Raw genomic sequence first — 25452 nt, forward strand, 5'->3', positions numbered from 1 at the left:
AGCATACAAAGAAAGAGCAGCGTGAGAAGCTCACTAGTGAAGAGCTGCAGTCATATAACGCTATCCCACATTTGTCTTAGCTGGTACTGGTAAAATACCGTTTGGCGCAGACGCCACACGCTACACGCCACAGCATAGGCACCGCCACACGAGAAAATCGGAGCCCTCGATAAAAAATCACATGACCCACACAACCCGCTCGATTCACAGTAGATTTTCACGACAGTCCGCCAGTTGAACACGCCAGCGCACCTACGTCTTCTTCACCGTCGTCAACCTAATAACTCCTACCCAACCGCCAAAATGGAGAACGAGAAGGGAGAGATCGTCGATCTGTATGTGAATATTAATTCCTTTCGCTGTTTGCGCTTCAACTGGTTTTACGGTGGTCCGGGAGCCGAGAATGACTTTGCGACTTGGGACAATGCACAAGAGGAGTAGACGACAACCTGGGGCGAGCTTTCAGCCTTCGTCAAGCGATTGTTGCAGGATAGTCCTTTTTCGCAGAGTTTTTTTCCCAGCTTCCGGAAACCAGCAGGAGCAGGAGAGAATCGTGAACCAAAAGCATTGAATATTGCAAAAACGCACACGACTAACCTTTCTCTCTCTTTCTTACAGCTACGTCCCCCGCAAGTGCAGCGCCACCAACCGCATCATCAAGGCCAACGACCACGCTTCCGTCCAGATCTCCATCGGCAAGGTTGACGAGAACGGTCGCTACACCGGCGAGAACCAGAACTACGCCCTCTGCGGTTTCATCCGTGCCCGTGGCGAGAGCGATGACTCCCTGAACCGCCTCTGCCAGCGTGATGGCTACGTCCGCAACGTCTGGGCCGCCAGCCGCCAGCGGTAAACGCGAGATGACTTTTTCTGGTGTTTGCGGTGCCTGACGGGTTGCTTGGATGTAAGTGCTACATCTGTCGAATCATGGTCAGACAGAGGACTCGCATGCTGATTTGGATGTCGGCGCCGATAGGAAAAGACGGGCCGTTAGATGAGTTACGTCTGGGAGTTGATGTCCGAAAATCATTTTCTTTTACCATGAGTCAATGAAGACTTAAAACAAATTCCATCCAATTCAACCCGGTCAATCCATTCCATGCATAGGATTACCATAGCTTCTCTGCCTCGTTTATTGCCGACGGCAACCATCTTCAGGATGAGCTCTTCTTGCTGTAGTTTTCTTTGTCCTGTTTTCCATCGCATCCGGCACATCAAGGCTTCCTCGTCCACGGAATTGGATTGCGTATCGGACAGATATGCATCTGGTTCCATCCCATGAGCGAGGAGGTAGAAAGTAATCATCCAGCCGAATATCAGGATCCGCCTACTGAAGAGCCACTGTTGCAAAGAACATGCGCTGGGGCACAGATACGGGTGGGACATACCATGTTTCGTGCTTCTTATCTAGTAATCCTACATCCTAGATCCGATATGTGGAATGGTTTGAATTAAACATTGTAGAATTCTATTTTTATGGTCATGCATCATTTCGTAGCCCGTTGAAGAAAAAATGTAACGTTTTCTGTCTGTTTTCGATAGCTCTAAAAATGGGATCCAGGATATCGAGTTGAATGCTATTTTCTTTCCCCGTAATGATCTCTCTACACTTCGAGGCACCCTTTGCCTTCTAGTCCTTCTCCAGTCGCACGGCAGGATTGGTCTCGATGAAGTTAAGGTCGACTTTGTGACCAAGAAGTTCTCGAATATTGCTCACGCCGTATCTGCGATAACATGTCAGTTCAAGGATTGGAAGAGGAAGTGCAGCAGAACTCACTTGATCATGGTTGGTCTCTCGAGACTCAATCCCCATCCGTAGACTCTCATGTCCTTGGGAATGCCCATGGGCTCCAGCATCTCTGGTCTGAACATACCACTGTTTCCAATCTCGACCCACTTGCCCAGTCCTTCGTGGTAACCAAAGATCTCCATACTGGGCTCTGTATAAGGGTTGTAGGCGGGCTTGAAGCGCAGTTGGTGGATACCCATCTTCGCGAAGAAGACCTCCATGAATCCAATCAGACCACCCAGGGTGAGACCGAAGTCAGCAATGACACCCTCAATCTGATGGAACTCGGCCAAGTGGGTAGCGTCGACGGCCTCGTTACGGAAGACTCGATCGATACTGAAGTATCTTGCCGGCCGCGGGTTCGCGGCCAGTTTGTGCAGGACGTAGGTCGACACCGAGGTGGTGTGGGTACGGAGTACCAACCGAAGGGCTTCGTCTGCGTTCCAGGGGTAACGGTATCCGATCGAGCCGTACTTTCCGTTCTCGTGGACCTGGCGCACGTTCTCCCAGTACTCCTTGTAGTCGAGGGGCTTCTCCGAGGTCGCTGCGGAGGCGGGCTGAGCGGATTTCGGACGGTGGGGGTCGTTCAAGGGATCCTCACGCGGAGGGTCGGCGGTGGCAGGGTCTGCAATGTAGAATGTATCCTGAAGATCACGGGCAGGGTGTTGCTGAGGGACGTAGAGGGCGTCGAAGTTCCAGAATCCCGTCTCGACGAAGCGGTTGGTGGGCATCTCCTCGAAACCCATCTCAAAGAAAATATTGCGGAACTCCTGCCGCACCTTGTTGAGGGGATGGAAGGCACCGGCCGGCGTAGGAGCACCCTTGGCCTTGAAGTTGTACGGCTTCAGCGTAACCGTCTTCCACGAACCGTTTGCGAGCATCTCCGGGGTCAGATCGGTCTCCTCCTTTACAAACTCCTTGGCGAACTTGGGGCCCTTTGAAATCCGGAAGGTAAAGACCTTTTGCAGAGCGATCAATTTCCGACGCCTGAGGTCCGCGATGGCCTTCTGGTCGTTCAAGGTCTGCGTGTTCTTGACGGTCAACAGCTGCTCTCGGGTCTCGTCGACGATGGACTCGGTGTTCGCCCGCAACACATCCTTGTCCTTCTTGATCCAGCCTTTCTTGAATGCATTACCCTGGCCGACCTTGGCGTTCTCTTTTCCGACAATGCCAGGCAAGTCACCGATCTTCAATCCGTCCATGGCCGCCAATACGGCCTGGAAGACCTTGGCTTCGTGACTGCCATTGGCGGCGATTTCCTCGCCCTCCTGGGTCAAAGCAATGGCTTCCCTTTCCATTCTTTCATATTCGATCATATGCCGCGAAGCTAGACGGTCGAGCGCACTCTTAAGGTCTAGTGAGGGGGTAGAGGGGAAGGCTTTGTCGGAGAGGATTGGGCCGTCGGACGCGGACAGGGCGTCCAGAATGGAGTTTGTCAAATCGGACGCCATGGCTGCAGCCGTATGAAGAGGATAACAGAGGTCGAGAGAAAGGACTGCGTGGCGGGGACCGTAACGAGGACTTTGGGATATCAGCCACTGTGCCTCTACCCACTAGTAAATTGTGACTCTTTTCGGGCCCTCTTACGGGAGACATTTCAAGCCATAGACGCATTCACGTGACTCTATCCAGGCACCCCGCCATCATCACAATTACTCATCATCAGCATAAGCCTCTTTACATAAGTGTTGTGCATCAACATCAATCGTTCTGCATCTGAGTTCTGTTATGATGCCGTAGATGACCATGGATCCATATTATCATCTTCGTGTAGACTAATTTGTGCCGAGCATCCCTGTGTCTCTACTGTCCAGCCCATGAGACAAGGATCGACCCTGCGGTCATGATCCCGCTAGACATTCCACGGAATGCTTGAAATCACTATCCCTACAAGCCGGGACACAGACTGGTCTAGCCCCAGTCTCAGCTAGTTGACAGCTTCGTCCTCATGATCTTGCTGGATGATGAGTATGCTCTCAGCCATGCAGCGAATTTCCAAGGCACAGTCATTCCCGGTGACTGGTATGAAGGCGATTCGTCTGAAAGCGTTTCGTGGCGACTTGACTGCTCTTTTTCCTCCTATGGACTGGCTTGGAATTCTGACAAGTCATACTTTTTTGACTGGACCAACATATTCTGAAATGATGGGGTGGCTTTTACGGTGCTTGGAAGTCGACACAGGGAACAATCTATTGAAAACGGCGGATTTGTGCCTTGGCAGGAATCAAGGGACCAGAAACAGGAATTGGGGCATTGCACAAGATGGATCAGTCATCACGGAAAGAGATCAGGCGAGCAAGTAAGACAAAGGACAGCGCAGGACTCCATGCTGCTCACTTCCGATTGGGACAATCTAAATTAATGCAGAGTTCCAACATCTGACTTCCCAAGGCGCGAGTAGGATCAAACGGAGAACAGCAGTACATGCGAATAATGGTGTTGTATCTTCCAGCCACTATTTCGTAGCTGACAACTGGGCAATGACAAATATTGCATGCTTATAACTCCGTAGGCATTTTAGAACTTGTAGCCACCTTACGTAGTCCACGTGCGCCTGACCACTCGCAATTACAATTTGGTGTTTGATGCACTGGGCACTGAGTGCAGACTAAGATGGGTAGGCAGTTTTGGTTTTTATTCAGGCAAAAGTACCTACCTACCTTATCTGACTACCTGGGTACTTAGTTGCCTTGGTATTCTTGCCTCGTGCAGGCCCAGTCAGGAATAGTGCCACGGGGTTGCTTCGAGGATACTAGCAAGTTATACAATGCTGATTGGCTCGGATGTTTTTAACGATGGATTACCTCAGTGGGACCTGGTACTTCGTATTGAGTACAATATTCTGAGAATTTACGGAAATTGTAAGCGCATCTCAACTGCATATAGATGAAGACATGCAAGTACAGATCCTATGCTGGGGTACCTCCTGTTTCTGAATAATAGCTACGAATTCGAAGAGTAGTTTGATTGATGGTACACCTCAACATGTTGATATGTATACCTGTACACAGTAGTGCAGTGGTCGCATTTGTTGGTAAAATTCGGTCTAGCGAGCCTTGGGCTGGTTTGGTTATCCAGTGCAGTCTCCATATGGCAAGAACCATAGAGGAACAAAGGAGCGCTACTACGGTGGTACTTAGAGTAGGCTCTCTAGTCTGTAGGTGGTTTAGTGTTAGATTTAGCGTTCAGTAAAAATTGGCCCTATCGTGAAAGCAGAACGAACATTGAGACCAGCTGTCGAACGGTTTTTCTCACATGTGGATTCATTTTGCCACGCTTATGTTTGAGGACTGGAGAATGTGAAGGGCGGAGTAGAGTGGATATCAGTTTTTGAATATTCCCGTTGTACAGAGTATGAAAAGTCTCACGATGTATTTTACTAATTAATCTAGTAATTGAAGCTTTGAATTCAAATAGGAAATAGAGAGGTTCCCTAGCTACCTCCATGGGATTTTCCTCATATGGAGAGTCGTCTGAGCATTGTCTATTGGGATATTCGTCAACCATTTCTCCTCACCGTCACGATGACAAAGTAAGGTGTGGTAGGCCAAAAAACGGACTGAACTTAGCTAAAGAACCAACTGGGGACACACACATGGGGTTCTGAGGGCGTGATCGTCGCAGTTCTTCTTAGTAGGTAACTATCTACACGATGTGGCCGTGGCTGTGGCTGAAAGTGAAGATCAGCACAATTTAACTCACCCTTCAAATCCACCACAATTTCCGTACTTGAGATTGGTAGTGGGTTTTAACAAGAGTAGAATATGGGCAGAGCGGCACACACATATATGGTAGTAAAGGATGAAGACTTGAACCCCGTTAAGACCCCGAGGAGTAATTGTGGTGCGGTCCAATGAGGAATTTTCAATGGTAGTAAATAATGGTAGATAGGTATTGACTGCCCGGGTTTGCTGGTATTATCATCAGTATTATTCATAGGAACTGTGCTGGCATAAGAAATTGAAGGTACTCCGCACTCTGTACTTTTCTTGATATCAACAGGCAATTTCTACTACCGGACGTCTGGCAACATTTCCTCATATAAAGAGTTTAAATATTGCTGAGGAATGACACCCGCCTGTCCCTTCTCACCGGGGCACTTGATGATTTCTCCGTAATATCCAGCCTGATGAAGCTCGGGTTTCACTGGAGATTTCCTAGATCTCTCTAGCTAAGGCCCGCTAAATCCATTTAGATACTATCCCATCCCGACCCCCCAAGAAGAGGCGCCAACGAGGCCAAACCCAAGCAAGATCCAATTATATCCTTTGCTGCCATACCGATAGACCCCTCAGTTGATCAGTTCCTTTCCCTCCTCTTCCTGTCCGCCTGTCTCCTCCCAGGCTCCCATCTGCTCTTCATCAAGTAGGTACGGAGTATTGTTCTCTTTTCACGCACACTGATAGTTTTTCACGAGGCTGAGGCTCCTCCTCCTCCTCATTATCATTAATTATTCATACTGAATATCGCTATCATTTTTGATATATCTCTTTTCTTTTTTTTCTTCCCGCTCTCTCCTCTCTGCAACCTCCAACTGACAACTAAATCGCCTCCCCCTTTCGTCGCTGTATTTTTCCCCCACTACTTTGTACTGGCTTTGTTTTCCACTTACCAACCTAACGTTTTTGCTTGTTCCGCGTCACAAACCCCTGTATTTTTCCCTCTGCGTATCTGTCTGCGTGATCTCCGAATCCCATCACCCTCCCCTTCCCCTGTCCTGCCCTGTTCTGTCCACAAATAATCCCAAAGAATCCATCCCGCAGAGAACTTGGACCGTTCTATCACTCAAGCGGGAGATCTCATCTCGTTTTATCTCCAGCTCATCGATTTCTAGATTCACAAGACGAACACTCCATGTCGTCGTAGAAATTTGCTTGTTTCTTCGTGTCAGTAACACGGCTTTCCGTCTGGTAGGTTCACCGTTTGCTGAGCCTTGATATGTCCAAGTCGTCGGGATCGACCTTTGCTGGCCTTTTTTGCCTATTTTGACTGTCGCTTATGATTGCGGCTTCATCTCTTCCCTTTTCCAACCGTCACATCTTCCCTTCGAGGAGGCGACGGCGCTTCCAGATCCGCTTTTTCTCCTTACCCTTATATTCGCTTCTTCTCTTGCCTCACCTCCGCTGTGTAGCAAGCCCGCCTAGCTCAGCTTGCTATCTCAGTTTGACATCTTACTCGAGCCTTTTTCCTTTTCATTTATCTTTTGATTCTTCCTCTCATTCCCTGCCTCCATGACCTCGCGATTTTAACTCTCGTCTTTGACGCCTTAGTCCTTTTTATCTCCCTTTTTCCACACCCTTTGCCCTCTATCGAAAATTGACCTTCTTACCTTGGTCCCTCGACTTGACTTCCAGACCATTCACATTACGATATTCTGCAAATTTAACTATCTTATGTCCCAAATTGACTGAGTTACAACAGGCACAATGGCTAGCGCAGACGAGACGCTCGCAGCCGCCTCTGCCATCCTTCAAACCCTGGCCAGAGGGCCTGATGCTTCGATTTCCGAGCCGAATTCTTCCCACAAAACTACCAATGGCTATGATACAAAGTTCGCCAAATTACCAGGAGAGCCTAGCCAAGCAAAAGCGGCATTTGAATTTGAGTTGGAGGCTTTGATTCGACGTGTTCGCCATCTAGAGTTTCAAGTTGTCAGTCATCAACCATACCCCCGACCTGTCCCCGAGTTACCTTTGTCTTCCACCAAGAATTCTGATTTTCTCTGGCTTTTCGGGCTCTCTCGCCTGTCCTCTCATGAAGGAGCTGCTTCTAACTCTTCTTGCGGCATGCAGCAGGAAACTTCACGACGTCGCCAGAGAACAAGGAGAAACCGCCGTGAAGCGGAAGACAATGAAGCCGATGAGGCACTCGATGACGACGACAGTGATGATGATGTAGACTCGAGAACTCGACTCGTTCGCGAGGAAGACATCAGTTATCTGCGGAATCATGTACAGAAACAGGCGGAGGAAATAAGCTTCCAAAAAGACATCATCGCTCAAGTTCGCGACGAGCTACTGCAGCAGGAGGAACACACGCGACGGGCATTGACCAAGGTTGAGAATGAAGATGTGGTCCTGTTGGAACGCGAGCTACGCAAGCACCAGCAAGCCAACGAGGCTTTCCAGAAAGCCCTTCGGGAAATTGGTGGCATCATCACGCAGGTCGCGAATGGTGACTTGTCCATGAAGGTGCAGATTCACCCCCTCGAGATGGACCCTGAGATCGCCACTTTCAAGCGCACGATCAACACGATGATGGATCAGCTGCAGGTTTTTGGTAGTGAGGTGTCTAGGGTCGCTCGAGAGGTCGGGACGGAAGGTATCCTTGGTGGGCAGGCTCAGATCACTGGGGTTCACGGTATTTGGAAGGAGCTTACAGAGAACGTCAACATCATGGCCAAGAATCTCACTGATCAGGTGCGTGAAATTGCGGCGGTGACGACCGCCGTCGCCCATGGCGATCTCAGTCAGAAGATCGAAAGTCGTGCTCAGGGTGAAATCCTGGAACTGCAACAGACCATCAACACCATGGTCGATCAACTGCGCACATTCGCAACGGAGGTCACTCGTGTCGCTCGTGATGTCGGTACGGAAGGTGTTCTGGGTGGACAGGCCCAGATCGAAGGCGTCCAAGGCATGTGGAATGAGCTGACTGTCAACGTCAACGCCATGGCAAACAATTTGACTACACAAGTGCGAGACATTGCGACGGTCACCAAGGCTGTGGCCAAAGGTGATCTGACACAGAAGGTTCAAGCCAACTGCAAAGGAGAAATTGCTGAGCTCAAGAACATTATCAACTCCATGGTGGACCAGCTGCGGCAGTTCGCCCAAGAGGTCACGAAGATTGCCAAAGAAGTCGGTACGGATGGCGTTCTCGGTGGCCAGGCCACCGTAAATGATGTGGAAGGCACTTGGAAAGACTTGACCGAGAATGTCAACCGAATGGCAAACAACCTGACCACCCAAGTCAGGGAGATCGCCGATGTCACGACTGCCGTCGCGAAAGGTGATCTAACCAAGAAGGTCACGGCCAACGTTCAAGGTGAAATACTAGATCTTAAGAGCACCATCAATGGCATGGTCGACCGACTGAATACTTTCGCCTTCGAAGTGAGCAAAGTTGCCAGGGAAGTCGGCACAGACGGTACCCTCGGCGGCCAAGCCAAGGTCGACAATGTGGAAGGCAAATGGAAGGATCTCACAGACAACGTCAACACCATGGCCCAGAATTTGACGTCCCAGGTCCGAAGTATTTCAGACGTCACGCAGGCTATCGCGAAGGGTGACCTCAGCAAGAAGATCGAAGTCCATGCTCAAGGAGAGATCTTGACCCTCAAGGTTACGATCAATCACATGGTGGATCGTCTTGCGAAATTTGCAACTGAACTCAAAAAGGTCGCTCGCGATGTCGGCGTGGACGGGAAAATGGGCGGTCAAGCCAACGTGGAGGGGATTGCGGGAACATGGAAGGAGATCACTGAGGATGTCAATACAATGGCTGAGAACCTAACTTCGCAGGTGCGTGCGTTTGGTGAGATCACCGATGCTGCAACCGATGGCGATTTCACTAAGCTCATCACTGTCAACGCTTCCGGGGAGATGGATGAACTCAAGCGCAAGATCAACAAGATGGTCTCCAATCTCCGAGACAGTATTCAGCGTAACACTGCTGCCAGGGAGGCAGCTGAGCTGGCGAATCGTACAAAGTCCGAATTCCTTGCAAACATGAGTCATGAGATCCGGACTCCCATGAATGGCATCATTGGCATGACACAGCTCACTCTAGACACTGACGACCTGAAGCCTTACACGCGCGAGATGTTGAATGTAGTGCATAACTTGGCGAACAGCTTGCTAACAATCATCGATGACATACTCGACATTTCCAAGATTGAAGCAAATCGGATGGTCATTGAAAGCATTCCTTTCACAGTGAGGGGAACCGTGTTCAACGCTCTCAAGACGCTGGCCGTCAAGGCCAACGAAAAGTTTCTCAGTCTGACATATCAAGTTGACAATACTGTACCGGACTATGTCATTGGCGATCCTTTCCGTCTGCGTCAGATTATTTTGAACTTGGTCGGCAACGCCATCAAGTTCACTGAGCATGGCGAGGTCAAGCTTACAATTCGCAAATCAGACCGAGAGCAATGTGCCCCCAACGAATATGCCTTTGAGTTTTCGGTCTCCGACACCGGCATTGGCATTGAAGAGGATAAGCTGGATCTCATCTTTGACACCTTCCAGCAGGCAGATGGATCCACCACACGCAGATTCGGCGGTACAGGTCTCGGCCTCTCTATTTCCAAGCGTCTCGTCAACCTGATGGGCGGTGATGTCTGGGTTACATCCGAGTACGGTCATGGCAGCACGTTCCATTTTACCTGCGTCGTGAAGCTCGCCGATCAGTCCTTGAACGTCATCGCATCACAGCTCATGCCTTATAAGCATCACCGGGTTCTCTTCATTGACAAGGGCCAGAACGGTCTTCAGGCGGAGAACATCATTAAGATGCTGAAGCAGCTCGAGCTGGAGCCTATAGTAGTGAGGGATGAAGATCATGTTCCACCACCAGAGATTCAGGATCCGTCAGGCAAAGAGTCGGGTCACGCTTATGATGTTATAATCGTGGATTCGGTGGACACGGCCCGCTTATTACGAACCTATGATGACTTCAAATACGTCCCCATCGTCTTAGTCTGTCCCCTTGTTTGCGTGAGCTTGAAGTCAGCGCTGGATCTTGGTATCAGTTCCTACATGACCACACCGTGTCAGCCAATAGATCTCGGGAATGGTATGCTCCCAGCTCTGGAAGGACGATCTACACCAATCACCACCGATCATTCCCGCTCATTTGACATTCTGCTTGCGGAGGACAATGATGTGAACCAGAAATTAGCGGTCAAGATTCTAGAGAAGCACAACCATAACGTCTCAGTTGTGGGCAACGGTTTGGAAGCGGTGGAAGCCGTCAAGCAGCGTCGCTACGACGTTATCTTGATGGATGTACAGATGCCTGTCATGGGCGGCTTCGAAGCCACTGGTAAGATTCGTGAATATGAGCGAGAGGCCGGCCTTTCTCGCACACCTATCATTGCACTCACTGCGCATGCCATGCTGGGCGATCGCGAGAAGTGTATACAGGCTCAGATGGATGAATACTTGTCAAAACCTCTGAAGCAGAACCAAATGATGCAGACAATCCTCAAGTGTGCAACCCTGGGCGGTTCACTACTAGAGAAGAGCAAGGAGTCCCGACTTTCCAGCAGTGGCGAAATTCACCACCACTCTGAAGGCAAGCGTCCTGGTATGGAGACAAGGTCCATCACAGCTTCAGGGTCCATCGATCGTGGCTTCTCGAGCCCCGCGGCTGCAAGAGATGATGAGATCGCCATGGAACGGGTCAGTGATTATCGCTCTCGAAATGCTGTATGAGAAGACAATCGCTCATTGGACTTTTAGGCCCTGCTACGATCGAACAGCTCGTGAGACGTTTAGAAGAGACGCTTTCCCATTTCTTCTTTCTTGCTGTCAACAGCCTTGATGCGAACATATACCCATATCGTTTGCCCGCTTGAAGGATTTGTTCTTTGCCTTGGCAATTTGGTCTGCCTTTCCCTTCTTTTCCGAGACTATGGTCTCTTGGTACGATCGCGCTCTGCGATCGAGCCATCTGCTTTGCATAGGCTCCTCGCTGGCGTTGTGTCGACGCCTGTGCAATGACATTTACTCCTCTCCCGTTCACATTGCCCATACCACAACCTGATTCTTTTTCGGTCTTTATTTGTTGAGGCTTCATGTAAGGTGTCCGGCGCATGGAATCCATTGGCGAGGTTTTTATTTCGCATTTACTTGCGGCTTAAGATGAGAACAATGTGGGCCAGCTGATATGACGATGAAGATAAGAGAGTAGCATTCTCCGCGAGAATCCTACTTTTCGCTGCATATTTCCGACTATCCAAACGAGATTCTTGTTCTTCTCAATCCTCTCGAACCTACCACCTATGTTCTATGCATATCTGCGTCGAAGCCTTGTTCCTTCTTCGTTCCTACTCTACTTGTATTGTATCTAATTTCTAAATTCGGGCAGGTGGGGTCCTTATGTTGAAGTCTACTGGCTTCGACTTGATCTGCGTCTCTGTCTTCTTCTTTCCTATTCCCCTACTTCAAGAATTGTTTTGGCACGTACGAATTGCGAACAGCTTGATAACGCTGTCGTTACCGAGGGAGAAATGCAGAAATATCACATTGCGAGGACAGCCCCCTTCTTTTTGCTCGACACAGCCTGTGTGCATTGCGATGCTTAAACTGGACAGCCGCTTGCTAGAGACCGCTTTTTCAGTATTATCTGTTTAGATCTGACCTTGACAAATGATTGTTTCGAATAAATTAGCATAACCGAAAGCCTAATTGATCTGACTAGGACAAAGCGGACCAGATGGACGTGCACTAAGAAAGGAACAAACAGTCTCCCTATTACTTGGGACTCATTTTCCCCTCAAACTACGGTATGGCGATGAGATCGTAATTCAAGATGGACATTTTCACGTCCGACGGCGGAACACGATAGGATTCGCCTTGAGCTTATCTGGCCGGGCGATGTCTGTCTTTTCTGCCACTGTCCGCTTCTTTGGATCAATAGCGGGAGTGGGCTGCGGTGTCCTTGCTCCGGTCACTGTGCTCGTGGTTACAGGACGTGTAGCCGTATTCCCCTGTGTTTGCGGAGCGGGGGGCCGGCTAGGAAGAACGGATAGCGTTTGGACGACTTGGATGGTGGTAGTAGAGGTGGCAGTGGTACTTCCACCGGGAATTACAACAGTTGGGACTCCTCCACCTGCTGCTGGTGCTCCGCCTGGTGCTGGTGCTCTACCAGGTAATGATGTTCCGCCAGGTGCAGCTCCTCCACCTGCTGCTGGTGCTCCGCCTGCTGCTGCTCCTCCAGGTAATGATGTTCCACCTCCTGCTGCTCCTCCGCCAGCTGCTACTGTTCCGCCTGGTGTTGCTGCTGTTCCCCCTGGTGTTGCTGCTGTTCCCCCTGGTGTTGCTGCTGTTCCAGCACCTGCTACTCCTCCGCCAGGTGCTACTGTTCCCCCTGGTGTTGCTGCTGTTCCTGGTACTACTGTTCCAACTGACGGTGCCGCTCCACCCGGTCCTGTCAGCGTGGCAAAGCTTGTAGCAATAGTAGGAGTTGAGATCGACACGCCTCCGCCTAGTGGTGTTGCTCTGGTTGCTGGTACTGCTCCGCCTGGTCCAGTCGCCGTGGCGGGGCTTGTAGCAATAGTAGGGGTTGAGACAGGCACACTTCCGCCTGGCGGTGCTGTTCCGCCTGGTCTGATCGGTGTAGCAGGGCTTGTAGCGGTAGTAGGAGTTGAGACAGGTACACTTCCGCCTGGTGGTGCTGTGCCGCCTGGTCTGGTTGGTGTGGCAGAGATTGTCGCGCTAGTAGGAGTTGAGACGGACACGCCTCCGCCTGGCGATGCTGTTCCGCCTGGTCTGGTGGGTGTGGCAGAGATTGTTGCGCTAGTAGGAGTTGAGACGGACACGCCTCCGCCTGGCGATGCTGTTCCGCCTGGTCTGGTGGGTGTGGCAGAGATTGTTGCGCTAGTAGGAGTTGAGACGGACACGCCTCCGCCTGGCGGTGCTGTTCCGCCTGGTCTGGTTGGTGTAGCAGGGCTTGTAGTGGTAGGAGTCAGGATAGGCACACCTCCGCCTGGTGGTGCTGTTCCGCCTGGTCTGGTTGGTGTGGCAGAGATTGTCGCGCTAGTAGGAGTTGAGACGGACACGCCTCCCCCAACAGTACCAGTAATGTTAGAGATTCCAGGGCCTGTAGGTATGGCAGGGGTCAAGGTCACACTCGGCAACCCAGTTGGTCCACCCCCGGCAGTGCGTGTGACGTTTGCGAAACTGGTTCCTGTAGTCTCAGCGAGCCTGGAAGTTTGAACAGCACCCGATGTTGCGGCTCCACCACCGTTAGTAGGCAGGAGAACAGTTGAAACAATGGTTTCTGTAGTTGTAGCTACAACGTGGGTTGAAGTGGTGTTGGGGAATCCAATTGGGCCTCCTCCAGGACCGTGCGGGATGTTAGGAACCCCGATAGCTGAAGTCACCGGCAGACTTGTTGCAGGTCCTGCGGCTGCGCCTCCACCTCCAGGACTTTGCGGTACACCGGGAACCCCAGTAGCCGAAGTCGCTGGCTGAGTTGAAGGTCCCGCAGTTGCGCCTGCGGCTCCGCCAGGAGCCTGAGGGGCACTTGAAATGTGTGTTCCTGTCGCGGTTGGACCTTGTGGAGCGCCTGGGCCTGCGGCTGTCGGAGCTAGGGCGCCAGGACCCGTTGCAGTGAATGGAGGTGAAATGGCGGGAACACCTGGAGATGCGGTGGGGCCACCCGCTCCTTGAGGAATCTGAGAACCAGGGCAAACTGTCTCAGTAACGGTGACGGTGAATGTAGCAGTACTCGTGCCAGGAGCAGGACAGGGTGCGCAGGTTGGTGCGGCAGGAGCGGGACATGGTGGACAGGCTTGCGTCACGACCATAGGCGCACATGGAGACTCGAATGGAGGCGCGGAGACTGTGACAGGGGTTGATGCACTGGCAGGCACACCACCCCCAGCAGGAGAGAATCCCGGCCCCTCAGAGGCAGGGACCCCTCCACCGGTTGGGGGAGACAACGGGGGGGGAATTGAAGCAATTCCTCCGGCCGGGGAGGTACCTGGGCGCGACTCAATAGCAGCTCCTCCCGTTGGTGCTGTAGTTGGGGGTGGCTGAGTAGCTCCTCCAGTTGGTGCTGTAGTTGGGAGTGATTCAGTAGCAGCCCCTCCCGTTGGTGCTGTGGTTACAGGTGACCGAGTAGCACCTCCAGGTAGCGCTGTTGTTGGAAGAGATTCAGTAGCAGCTCCTCCAGTCGGTGCTGTGGTTACAGGTGACCGAGTAGCTCCTCCAGTTGGTGCTGTGGTTGGGACTGACCGAGTAGCTCCTCCATTTGGTGCTGCGGTTGGTAGTGATTCAGTAGCAGCTCCTCCAGATGGGACAGTAACTGTATGAGTTGCAGGAGGGATTCCAGATGCCATAATCGCAGCTAGTGATGAAGACAAAGCTGCACTAGCTAGACCTGCCGATCTTAAGGCCTCCGGAGGTGGTAGCTGGCCCAGGCCGCCGGGTTTGGGAGCTGCTACCGCACCATGGAGTAGCATCCATGCTGCTGCTGCGAGTGGCAGGGCCTGCCTCCGAGTGTGCATCTTGTTCAAGAGCAACCACAGTAGGAGATAGGGGGGAGCAAGAAGAAAGAGGCGGCTCAGGGGTATGAGCAGCTATTCGATCAGCAAGTGGTTTGAAGAGATCCCGGAGGATCTAGGATAAGCATCAATTATGTATCCGAGCTTGAGTTATGATGAAGTCTGTATGTCATCCAACGAGCGAGCGGTATCAGGTCTCCGTGAAATGAGCACGCTGGTAAGCTTCCAGTTCTCGGATACGGGACGTCCTATTGGAACTCGTCGGAGCATTGCAACCACGGTCACTCTAGCTGACCATCATCCTGACGCTCGTGCCTATGTTCAACGATATATATCGAATCGAACGGTAAATAAGGTGGATGCGCTTCCAGAATTGAACGTGGTCGTCTCAGGGTATTATGGGGACACAACATCCGTGATCGTCAGGGTAACCCATTTAATGAAAGATGATGAAGTCCGTCTCAACTGATTGATCATCCTTCGAACAACAGGTACATGGGCTTGACTTGACGTTCGGGCCGTTGGTATGTTTCCCTGGTTCAGTCGCATTATTTCCAGGAACTGAACTGCACGCTTCTGTCCGGAATAGCTTTCCGGCGTCACATCTGGATCATCTCATCATCATCTTGCACCAAGCTGCGAGTACGACGGCCAGTCGCGTAATTCAGAGAATAGCTATTCCCACGATTTCTTTTCTGCCGGTACTAGTGGGTACTTTGGCTGGTAGGTTGGCTTCCAGTCGTCCATTCGTACCTCCCATCAATTTCACTCTGCAATTGATGCTGCATCTATTGGTGATTTTGTCGGGTGTAAGCACGCCGGCAGACGTCTTAATAGGGATTCAATTGAGACCGGATTCAGTAGACGACCCATGGTTGACGCCAGCCAACATGAATTAACTTCGCTGCAGTGACGCATGCGAGACCCAGGGCATAACAGCAAGTTGTAAAGACAATCAGACCCCAATACTCTCCATTGCAACGGCTGAGAATCTCGCCTGCAATTGGAATCCCGGTGAGAGTACTAATCCAGAGTTCAGTCAGCCATCGAAGTGCCAGATGATACAATAAACAGGCACGGTTGGAGTATGAACTCACCCGAAGCTTACGATGGTATACGCCGTGGCGTAGTATCTTCCGTAATTCTCGATCTTGCAGAGTTGTCCAACGCAGACTGGCGTAAGACTGATATTGCTGCCACTGGCGAACCCAAATATCACGCAGTAAACAATCATTAAAGGAACGTTGCCGCCAGCAGGAAGCCAGAGACACGCGTTGCACACGAGGCAGAGGGCCACTGTGACAATCAGTGTGTTGAAGCGACCAAGAAAATCTGCGATGAATCCTGGGATCGCTCTTCCCAAGACCGAGCCGACGTTGAGGAACGCTACCATTTGGTATGACAATTTTGTAGAGACCCCATGGGCTAGAGCATATGAAGAGATATAGCTGATCGGAACAAAAAGGCCCCACTCAATGAAGAAGATGCCTGCTGTTGTGAAAGCAAACTTGGCATCTCGAAAAATCCGGAAATCCGGGAGGACGTTCTCCTTGGAAGCCGGCTTCTTAGGCAGACGCGACTTCACCAGCAGGCATGATCCGATTAACAAGATTAAACAAATCAAGGCAATAACACGGGTTGCCCATGCCCAGCCGATCTTGGGAAAGAGAGTCTCCAGGACCAGCGGGAAGACTATGCCCCCAACAGAGCCTCCAGTAGCAGCAAGACCAGTTGCAACACCGCGTTTCTCGTTGAAGAAATGACCAACTGCGGATATCGCCGGCGTAAAAATGAGAGAGGCTCCCATTCCTCCAGCAACTCCGATCACAAGCATGAAATGCCAGTATTTAGTGCAGAACCCTAGGGCAATCATCATCACCATGACTAAAACAGAGCCAGCAAGAACAAGAAACCGAGGCCCTTTCGCATCGAAGACTGGGCCGATTTGAACTCCACAAAAGAAGGTCAGGAACGAGTAAACGCCAAATATCCAGCCCACGTTGCCAGGGCTGTATTCCTTCAGCTGATGTTCTTGAAGATACGCCTGAAACGTGCCGATCGTGTTGACCAGACCAAGGGACGCAAAGAGTCCCATGAAACTTCCAAATACCACCAACCATGCCTCTAAACCGCCTTCGGGATATGTGTTTCCCTCGGCATCAGTTGTGACCCGACTCACGGGAGTCTGATAATCCGAGGTTTCTGAAGAGATATCATTGATGCAATGTCCATAGCCTCCTTCTGCAAGCACTCTGTTTGTCTCGTGAGTCGAAGGTAGGCCATCTTGCGAATTACGCTGCGTCGATGACTCAAGTCTTCCTGTCTCGACCGCTAAAGGATTTTCAGAAGCTCCATGAGGCGCGGCCGTTGACTGTTTCTCTGAATATGAGATTGGTGATGTTTCCTGAGAGACTGGCTGGCTCTCCTTAGATGTGTGGTGATCTGTCTCGTCAACCTTGGCGATGCCCGAGGTTTTGGTGTTTGTTAACATGTCAATGTAGCTCTCAGGCCGAAGTGGACCACAGTTAACCTTGTCCTCCTTCCACTTTCTCCTCCTCTAAGATTTCGCAGGCGCACTACGTTCCTCCTCGTTTTTCAAGAGATTTGTGGAAGAGAGATATATTTCGGGGCGGGAGAGCATAGAAGGAAATGAGCTGTCTATCCAGTTGGGATTCACCAGCAGACGCAGGGATGCCTGATGGAAATACTCCCGACAAAAATCGAGATTGCGAAAGTTGGGGTCTGATCTGCTTAGCGCTCTAAGAGTTATGCTCTAGCTTGGACTAAATCGTCAAAGTGGAGGTTTCCGAACAGTCGCTCACTGGCGGGAAGTCTCCTATTGGCGAAAATTTTGTGGCTCCAGTTGGCCTCCATCCTTTGGCCATAGCGAAGACCTGCATAAGAGAAGATGCTAGACGCAATCAGGAAGGTCAACTGAGAGCGTACGAGCTTTGGCAGGGCCGCATGAGTGGTTTGCTCACCAGGCGTAGATAGGTGAATCATCATCCATATGGGATTCATGGTTTTGCTGACAGCTCAGCACAGGTGCAGGACTGATCTGTAGGGCAAAGCGATCCAAAGAAGTCATAGATAGAACATTGGACATGGAAATTGCGGGTAAAGGGAGTAGATGAGGCTACTACGTTGCAGTGATTGCTGGAGCTCTGCAATTTCTGTGTTGTATATTATGGACAGGCTGACTCCGTCGGAGACTGCCGAAAGGTGGGACCTCCCTTGTTTAACTCCGTAGGGCTGTCGCATACCTTATCAGCAACATGAGGCCTCACGAACACTATTGATTCCTGATAAAGAGAGGACTTGGGAGGGGTGGGAAAAGAAAAAGAAAATAACCAACCAGATGAACAAAAAATGATAACTTAATGTAGATGGGAAAAAAAGTGGACTCGCGGGGAATCGAACCCCGGACCACCCCCATGCTAAGGGGGTATTATACCACTAAACCACAAGCCCAATAGATGACACTCAAGCAATAACTAAGTCTTACATGGTAAAATCGATAATATGATGACACTGCAATATGCTTCAGTATCTCACCCACTTGAGGACTTCATGGCAACTTGCCAACACAATTTGTACTATCCAACATGTGCAGTAAATCGTCTTGCATAGGCCAGATTCCCAACTGATGAGCCGGAGAAAAGAATACCTAAATTTGCAGTAGTCTCAAAGAATGAGCTGCATGACAGCCACAACAAGTGTGCGAAGAGAGGCTAATTATGTGAAGATTAGCTTTGTCAGCTTGTCCAACATCCAGTAACTACAAGTGAAAGATGGAAATGATACAGATCCGAACATTTAGTTAGGCCATACAAAGTGGCAGATGTATGGTTCAAGTTGTTTGGAGCCGAGTAGGAAGTCCTTTAGATTACAATGCCTTAAATCCAGTTTTCTAGTATCAGTTGGGCTTGTGGTTTAGTGGTATAATACCCCCTTAGCATGGGGGTGGTCCGGGGTTCGATTCCCCGCGAGTCCATTTTTTGCTCTGGTTCAAACGTCTAAAGTCGCTGCTATTCTGCCAGAAAATTGGGTGCTTCCTTATTTTTTATGATTGAAGCACGACCGGAGCAGCGCTGAGAATGGCCCCTCTAGAGCCATCACCTCTCTTCAAGATTCCACAGGCTTGGCCGGGTGCATGTACATCCCGCTCATCCTAGGAGTCAGACAACTTTGGTTTACAAGGTGAATGCTTACGCCAGCCAGGTATATCAGGCACATTTTGGTAAGTTACAAGGTTTCCTATGCTCAGTATGTCTGTTCTGATGGTCCTTCTATAGCCTTTTAAGTGATATATGTAAACACATGTCACATTAGGCTAGCTCAGCTCTATATCCTGGTCATGGCTTTAAAAGTGAGACCTGCCTAATATCAATGGTTCTCATTGTATGATAAGGTACTAGCAGTGCTGGTGATGTGATTATTCGTGCAGGTACTGATCAAAGTCAATGGCCATCTCCTTCAATTGCTTAAATCATCCATTGGCCCTGGCCTTTATCACTCGGTCGTGGTCACCAATCAATCACTGTAGCCTGAAGAGAGTCTCAACGCGACAGCAATACTGAGCTGTCCACTAGACCATCTTACATATCCTTCCAGCCTCCCACCTCGGTGCTACCATAGACGCATTCATCGATCCCGCAGAGTACAACAATTGACTGGGTCAAGTTATCGATTACTGGTGCATTATAATCATATGCGGCTAATTCAACTTCATCCGTCTCCTCTGGCATCCAGTCCCACCCGTCAAACGACAAACCGAGTTCATATAACACGGCCCATGGGTGAAGCATGTCGGACTGACTGCGATGCCTCCTCGTGCACAATCAGATCTATCTATACCATCCTGATTCTGCATACTTTGGTTTTCGGGATAGGTGCCTTGTTCTTACTCGCATGCAGTGATCACCCACTGCTTGGATGCTGCTAGAAGACGGGTATATAATTTAGCATTGTTCAGAGCTGCAGTTTTTGCTGCGAGTTTAAGTCCTGGGAACAGAGATGTGCTTCGCACTATGAAGTATCAATCATCTATACAGATTGAGTGGTCGGATGCTTGCTGCAACGGGCCAATAGCTAACAACTATTCAGCGAAGCAGAGCAGCTGGCCAGTGTACAGGCTAGAAATGCTCTCTTAGCAGTGCAGGGTCTGTTTATCCAGGCACGCAACGACTTCTTCATTGCGGGTTTATAACCCGGTCTTAGGACGGTTAATCACCAACGGATGAGATGGACCTGGGGATTAAGTTACTAGTGAGTTACCCAGCAGACGGGGAATGGGATGCTATAGGCATTGGACTAGGGGATCTTTCCACCGATATATTTCACGAGAAATACGGTGTCAGTGGATACATAAGCCGAGAGTCAGACTGGATTGTCCTAAAACACCATAAATGTATATATAACAACCACTCAGTTGCTCAGTCAGTTGGTAGACCATAATTCCTATCTTTGCTCGGTCGACGAGGTATATCTGGTCTGGCCTCATGATTTAATTCTGGCCATTCAATATGCAGCAAAACACCACAAGATTTAATGCTACAGGCTTCAATTGTGAATCAGTCCCAAGAGTTCGGACCAGAGTACTAAACTTTCGGGTTGGTTGCGTGTGCGTTGATCACTCACTTAAGGTATAGGATATTACCTTCACGGTTAGTGTGGGACATGGTGGTTCCTCCATTCTGAATGCAAGTGTACTCAACAATTCCGGTCCTAATACTCGGACATGGAGCAAAAAACTGGACTCGCGGGGAATCGAACCCCGGACCACCCCCATGCTAAGGGGGTATTATACCACTAAACCACAAGCCCATTTTGATGACGCTCGAAAATTATTTTTGTCTTGTGAAGCACACGTATACTTGTCCGGCCTGGATAGTGGGTTCTTACTGTAAGCATGAAAGTGTCACAGCAGGGTATAGCCTTCTGTAACCTAATATTTATGCTGTTGGTCAGGGTACTGACTGGGGCCAGTCTTCGAGTAATGTTTGCGTATGCACAGTGTAGGGGTTTTGATCTCCATGGGTGGCGGATGACATTGTATTTATATTTTACCGACTCGGGCCAGTTCATACTATAGCAGTCAAATACTCGATCAACCAGAACAATGACAGGCATTGCAGACGGATATATCACAAACGAAACGATGAACAGAGAGTTTTATAAACCAGGTGTATGAAGCCACATTATGACCATGAAGGATATCCAGATGCCAGATCAAGATGAGACAGTATGGGAGCACCTGCGCAACTGGGAATAAGGTCAGGCAGGCTAGTGCATCCAAGATATATGGATTGCTGCCCCACACAAGGGGCACATTTATAGGTAAATTTATTTAGCTAGGCAACAGTGCCACAGGTACCGTACACTCTTTCCCAGCAAGTGATAGGCACGGAGACCATGGCATAACAGGGCCTAGTAACCATGACTGCACTTCATGAATATAATGCAAGCCCTGCCATCTCCCATGCACAAGGTGCGCGGTAATAAAGATGTTGATTCTACCCACAAAGGCTACCATGGGCCGACTTGCAATAACCTTGCAGGAGGTAGGATTGCCTTGGCATTCTTAAATGAGTACGACTACTCACTTGACAGAGTAAGGTGGTTTCTACTCACATTCTTACTATGCACTACCATCTCAGTAAGTGACCTCTGTTGATGTTTGGCCCAGGAACACAAATAGGCTACCACCTTTAGCGTGAAAGGAAGTTGAGAGTGGTTGACCTAAGCACACAATATCACACCTAACAGGGGAGCATATAGAAAGTGGCCATCCACAAAGCTATAGGGAATGTGAAACTTAATGATAGTGAATAGCTAGCCCTGAACAATACTAGTATCAGGTTCAGTCCAATGCAAATGCTGGCTGCAATGGCGCAGGAATGTTGAGAATTCCACTAAAGATATCATTCATAGACATTTCAACGTCTCTGCTATCTCTTCAGCCTTTGTTCTGTCATATATAGTCAAAAGTTGACAGAACTACCAACAAGTCGGGCTTGTGGTTTAGTGGTATAATACCCCCTTAGCATGGGGGTGGTCCGGGGTTCGATTCCCCGCGAGTCCAGCTTTTTTTTGTTTTGCTCCTTGCTATTCTCTGGGCCCACATCGGATGTATCGGGCAGGGTGCGTATCTAGGAAGCAGGCCAAAGCATCATCAAATGGTACAATAGTTAATGACTGGCACTACCTCGTCCTAAACGGGCAGGTGGTTATCAAAACCCAAATCAAACTTAATATAAGCAATCATTCAGTGGTTCGTTATTATTGCCATTTCCAAAGTACCACGGCAGATATCTAATCGTCAAGCTTCGTATTAGCAGACGCAATTACGCCACACAGGTCATTCGATCATTTGCATTGCAATCTAATTTGGCTCTTATCGGAAAATCCCTGCCTACAGGGTTACATCGGCCCACGAAATAAATGAACTCGGTGGTGAAGACCAGAGAGGCGGTCAGACTGTCTGAGCGATAAAAGTCTCTCCCATCTACCGGCTGTTGGGGGTTGTTCAACGTGAAGAAGTTGTTTATTGGCAGACTGTCTGTATTGAGATAGCCATTATAGCAGAGCAAGAAAATGTGCATACGGAGGAGTCCGAATGCAAGGTATCAGGTACCTAGACATCCTACATGTCACGGGATGCCTCCGCCCGAGAAAGCTTAGCCTTCCAAGTAAGCTCAACACTATGTACCTAGGTCTCTCCAAGAAATTGATGACGCCCTCACTTGCTTATGCAGATCGTCCCCAAAACAGGATCCATCTCCGTCGGGTTCAGCAACACGAGCTCCTCATTCAGATTATTGTCGATAGACTAGATAGCTATCACCATCGCCGTCATTACTATTACCCTCACCAAATTGATAAGGGACGAAACAGGAAAAGCGATTTATGATGAGGAGGTTGCTCTCCAGTGGACCCGTAGCTGGCTGAGTCAAAAGCACCCCAGCGAATTCATCGGCTTATCTATTCAGGTGCATAGCAGGAGCTAATCCAGTGCTATCCCGGCACTGGTCCAGTGGCTGCTTGGATCCTATGATTATGAATAGATAGGTGTTAGTCACGAATCATGCTTTCCAAGCGAAGTCCGTATCTTCCGAGATGCGTCTCCACACGAGGCTTGAGCTTGGACGCATTCAAGCTCTTCCCCGACGGCAAGCGTTGGCTTCCCCTCTTCTGCCAAATGAACAAAGACCGTGATTGGGTACCTCTCGAGTTTTGAATATGATTGTTGGTTGATAATCGCGCATCCATGTCTTAACGTTCCAACCCCGTCGGCCTACACGCATTCTCACCAATCCGAGAGAGGGGTTCCTGTTGAATCCTGGAGTTCTGCAGCATTCGATTGTTCTCTGAACTTTCCATGTCTCCCGTCTTCCTGGCGATAGGCTAAAAGCACCTTGTGCTTCCCCGCTGTCGAAATAGCGTGGCAGACATGGCTATCGTCATATAAATGCAACCAGTCCTCCCTGGTGAAATTGGAACTGATCTTCATCCGTACCTGCAAGCCTCAGTTTCCCTTCTTTGTTTTCCCCTTTGCTTTACCCAGTCGAGATGTTGTTCGGCTCGGTGGCTTCGACAGCCCTCCTGGCTCTCTCTCTGTGCGTGGACAGTGCGTCTTCTGCAAAACATGGACGGTTTGGCCAGAAGGCTCGTGACTCGTTGACCAAACGAAGCTCGTCATCGCTGGTTACCCATAAGCCAGAGACCCGCTCAAACCACAAGGACTTCCGGTACCTGAACAAGGACACGAAGCGTATGTATTCTGTGTTACCTGCATTGGAATTGATGAACGGTCTAATCTAACTACTGCCGCAGCCTACCTCGTGAAGAATCTGCCCGATGTGAAGTTCGACATTGGTGAGATGTACTCCGGCTCAGTCCCCATCGACAAGGGCAACAAATCCAGAGAGCTTTTCTTCATCTTCCAGCCCACCATCGGTGAACCTGTCGACGAAGTTACCATCTGGCTCAACGGAGGGCCAGGTTGCAGCTCCTTGGAAGGATTCTTCCAAGAGAACGGCAGGTTCACGTGGCAGCCGGGAACATTAGCCCCAGTTGAGAATCCTTACTCATGGGTCAACCTGACCAACATGTTGTGGTATGTCTTTCTGTCTTATATCGTTATTCAAAAGATTACAAGTCCGGTTTCTGATGCGCCTCGACTGGGACAGGGTCGATCAGCCTGTCGGCACGGGCTTCGCCACCGGCAAGCCGACTGCAACGTCGCAGGAGGAGACCGCGGAAGACTTTATCAAGTTCTTCAAGAACTTTCAGGAGATTTTCGGTATCAAGAACTATAAGATCTATGTCACCGGAGAGAGTTATGCGGGCCGCTATGTTCCTTATATCTCTGCCGCAATGCTGGACCAGAATGACACGGAATATTATGACCTGAAAGGTGAGCTTTATCTCAGCAGCTATTGCTGCTCACATGCTGACAATATTTGCTCAATACAGGCGCCCTCGTTTATGATCCATGCATCGGTCAGTTCGACTATGTGCAAGAAGAAGTGCCTGCAGTGCCCTTCGTTCAGCAGAACGCCAACCTGTTCAACTTCAATGCGAGCTTCATGGCCGAGCTGGAAAGGCTCCACAAGTCCTGTGGCTACCAGAATTTCATCGATGAATACCTAGTGTTCCCTCCCTCAGGTGTCCAGCCTCCCAAGATGTTCAACTACACGAGCGATGCGGAGTGCGACGTTTTTGATATGATCAACACTGCCGCCATGGCTGTCAACCCCTGCTTCGACATCTACGAGATCAACCTAATGTGCCCTCTTGCATGGGATGTTCTTGCCTTCCCCACCGAACTCGTCTACCAGCCCGCCGGCGCCACGGTCTACTTTGATCGCGAAGACGTCAAGCGTGCCTTGCACGCTCCGAGCATCAAGTGGGCCGAGTGCGCGGACGAGGCCGTCTTTGTGGGTGGCTCTGGTGGCCCCGAGCAAGAGGGTGACTTCTCCGCCAACCCCATCGAGCATGTCCTCCCGCAGGTGATTGAGGCGACAAACCGTGTGCTTGTCAGCAACGGTGACTACGACATGATCATTCTGACCAACGGTACCTTGCTCTCGATCCAGAACATGACCTGGCATGGCCAGCTGGGCTTCCAGTCCGCTCCCAGCACCCCAATCACGATCACTCTGCCCGACTTGCAGTACGCCGACGTGTACGCTGAGAACCACATGACCGGAGTGGACGGTGCCCAGGGTGTCATGGGTGTCCAGCACTATGAGCGCGGATTGATGTGGGCAGAGACCTACCAGAGCGGGCACATGCAGCCCCAGTACCAGCCACGGGTGACGTACCGTCACCTGCAGTGGTTGCTGGGCCACATTGAGTCTCTGTGATTGCTGTATATATGCATGTATGATGAAGATATATAATGGAGATGGGGCTTCGATTA

The 25452-nt window shown here is 50.1% G+C and overlaps 6 protein-coding genes and 4 non-coding genes across 10 annotated transcripts; 5 read left to right on the plus strand and 5 right to left on the minus strand.

Moving 5' to 3' along the window:
- Window positions 1–303: 303 nt before the first annotated feature.
- rps21 (40S ribosomal protein eS21) lies at window positions 304–853 on the plus strand (the record flags this gene model as incomplete). Its single annotated transcript, XM_033563927.1, has 2 exons — window positions 304–335; window positions 619–853. 2 exons carry the CDS (start codon window positions 304–306, stop codon window positions 851–853), a joined length of 267 nt encoding a protein of 88 aa, XP_033419818.1.
- A 777-nt stretch (window positions 854–1630) lies between these two features.
- Window positions 1631–3240, minus strand: ALT_4509 (phenylalanine--tRNA ligase subunit alpha; the record flags this gene model as incomplete). The annotated part of the gene is made up of 2 exons (XM_033563926.2): window positions 1631–1724; window positions 1778–3240. 2 exons carry the CDS (start codon window positions 3238–3240, stop codon window positions 1631–1633), a joined length of 1557 nt encoding a protein of 518 aa, XP_033419817.1.
- Window positions 3241–7215: 3975 nt separating this feature from the next.
- tcsC (putative two-component osmosensing histidine kinase (Bos1)) lies at window positions 7216–11229 on the plus strand (the record flags this gene model as incomplete). Its single annotated transcript, XM_089599761.1, has 1 exon — window positions 7216–11229. One exon carries the CDS (start codon window positions 7216–7218, stop codon window positions 11227–11229), a length of 4014 nt encoding a protein of 1337 aa, XP_089456099.1.
- Window positions 11230–12338: 1109 nt separating this feature from the next.
- On the minus strand, window positions 12339–15029 carry ALT_4511 (putative extracellular threonine rich protein; the record flags this gene model as incomplete). The annotated part of the gene is made up of 1 exon (XM_089599762.1): window positions 12339–15029. The coding sequence occupies one exon, from the start codon at window positions 15027–15029 to the stop codon at window positions 12339–12341; it is 2691 nt and encodes an 896-aa protein (XP_089456100.1).
- Window positions 15030–15883: 854 nt separating this feature from the next.
- ALT_4512 (MCT family MFS transporter) lies at window positions 15884–17517 on the minus strand (the record flags this gene model as incomplete). The annotated part of the gene is made up of 2 exons (XM_033563923.2): window positions 15884–16049; window positions 16124–17517. 2 exons carry the CDS (start codon window positions 17515–17517, stop codon window positions 15884–15886), a joined length of 1560 nt encoding a protein of 519 aa, XP_033419814.1.
- Window positions 17518–18425: 908 nt separating this feature from the next.
- Window positions 18426–18497, minus strand: ALT_t092. The gene has a single exon. It is a non-coding gene; the product is annotated as a tRNA-Ala (tRNA).
- A 451-nt stretch (window positions 18498–18948) lies between these two features.
- On the plus strand, window positions 18949–19020 carry ALT_t093. Its single transcript has one exon. It is a non-coding gene; the product is annotated as a tRNA-Ala (tRNA).
- A 1760-nt stretch (window positions 19021–20780) lies between these two features.
- Window positions 20781–20852, minus strand: ALT_t094. The gene has a single exon. It is a non-coding gene; the product is annotated as a tRNA-Ala (tRNA).
- Window positions 20853–22038: 1186 nt separating this feature from the next.
- Window positions 22039–22110, plus strand: ALT_t095. Its single transcript has one exon. It is a non-coding gene; the product is annotated as a tRNA-Ala (tRNA).
- A 1487-nt stretch (window positions 22111–23597) lies between these two features.
- sxa2 (putative pheromone processing carboxypeptidase (Sxa2)) lies at window positions 23598–25396 on the plus strand (the record flags this gene model as incomplete). The annotated part of the gene is made up of 4 exons (XM_033563922.1): window positions 23598–23799; window positions 23862–24144; window positions 24218–24444; window positions 24504–25396. The coding sequence occupies 4 exons, from the start codon at window positions 23598–23600 to the stop codon at window positions 25394–25396; spliced, it is 1605 nt and encodes a 534-aa protein (XP_033419813.1).
- Between the last annotated feature and the right edge of the window lie 56 nt (window positions 25397–25452).

Source organism: Aspergillus lentulus, assembly GCF_001445615.1.
Source record: "Aspergillus lentulus DNA, contig: Alt08, strain: IFM 54703, whole genome shotgun sequence".
In the NCBI taxonomy this organism is placed as follows: domain Eukaryota; kingdom Fungi; phylum Ascomycota; class Eurotiomycetes; order Eurotiales; family Aspergillaceae; genus Aspergillus; species Aspergillus lentulus.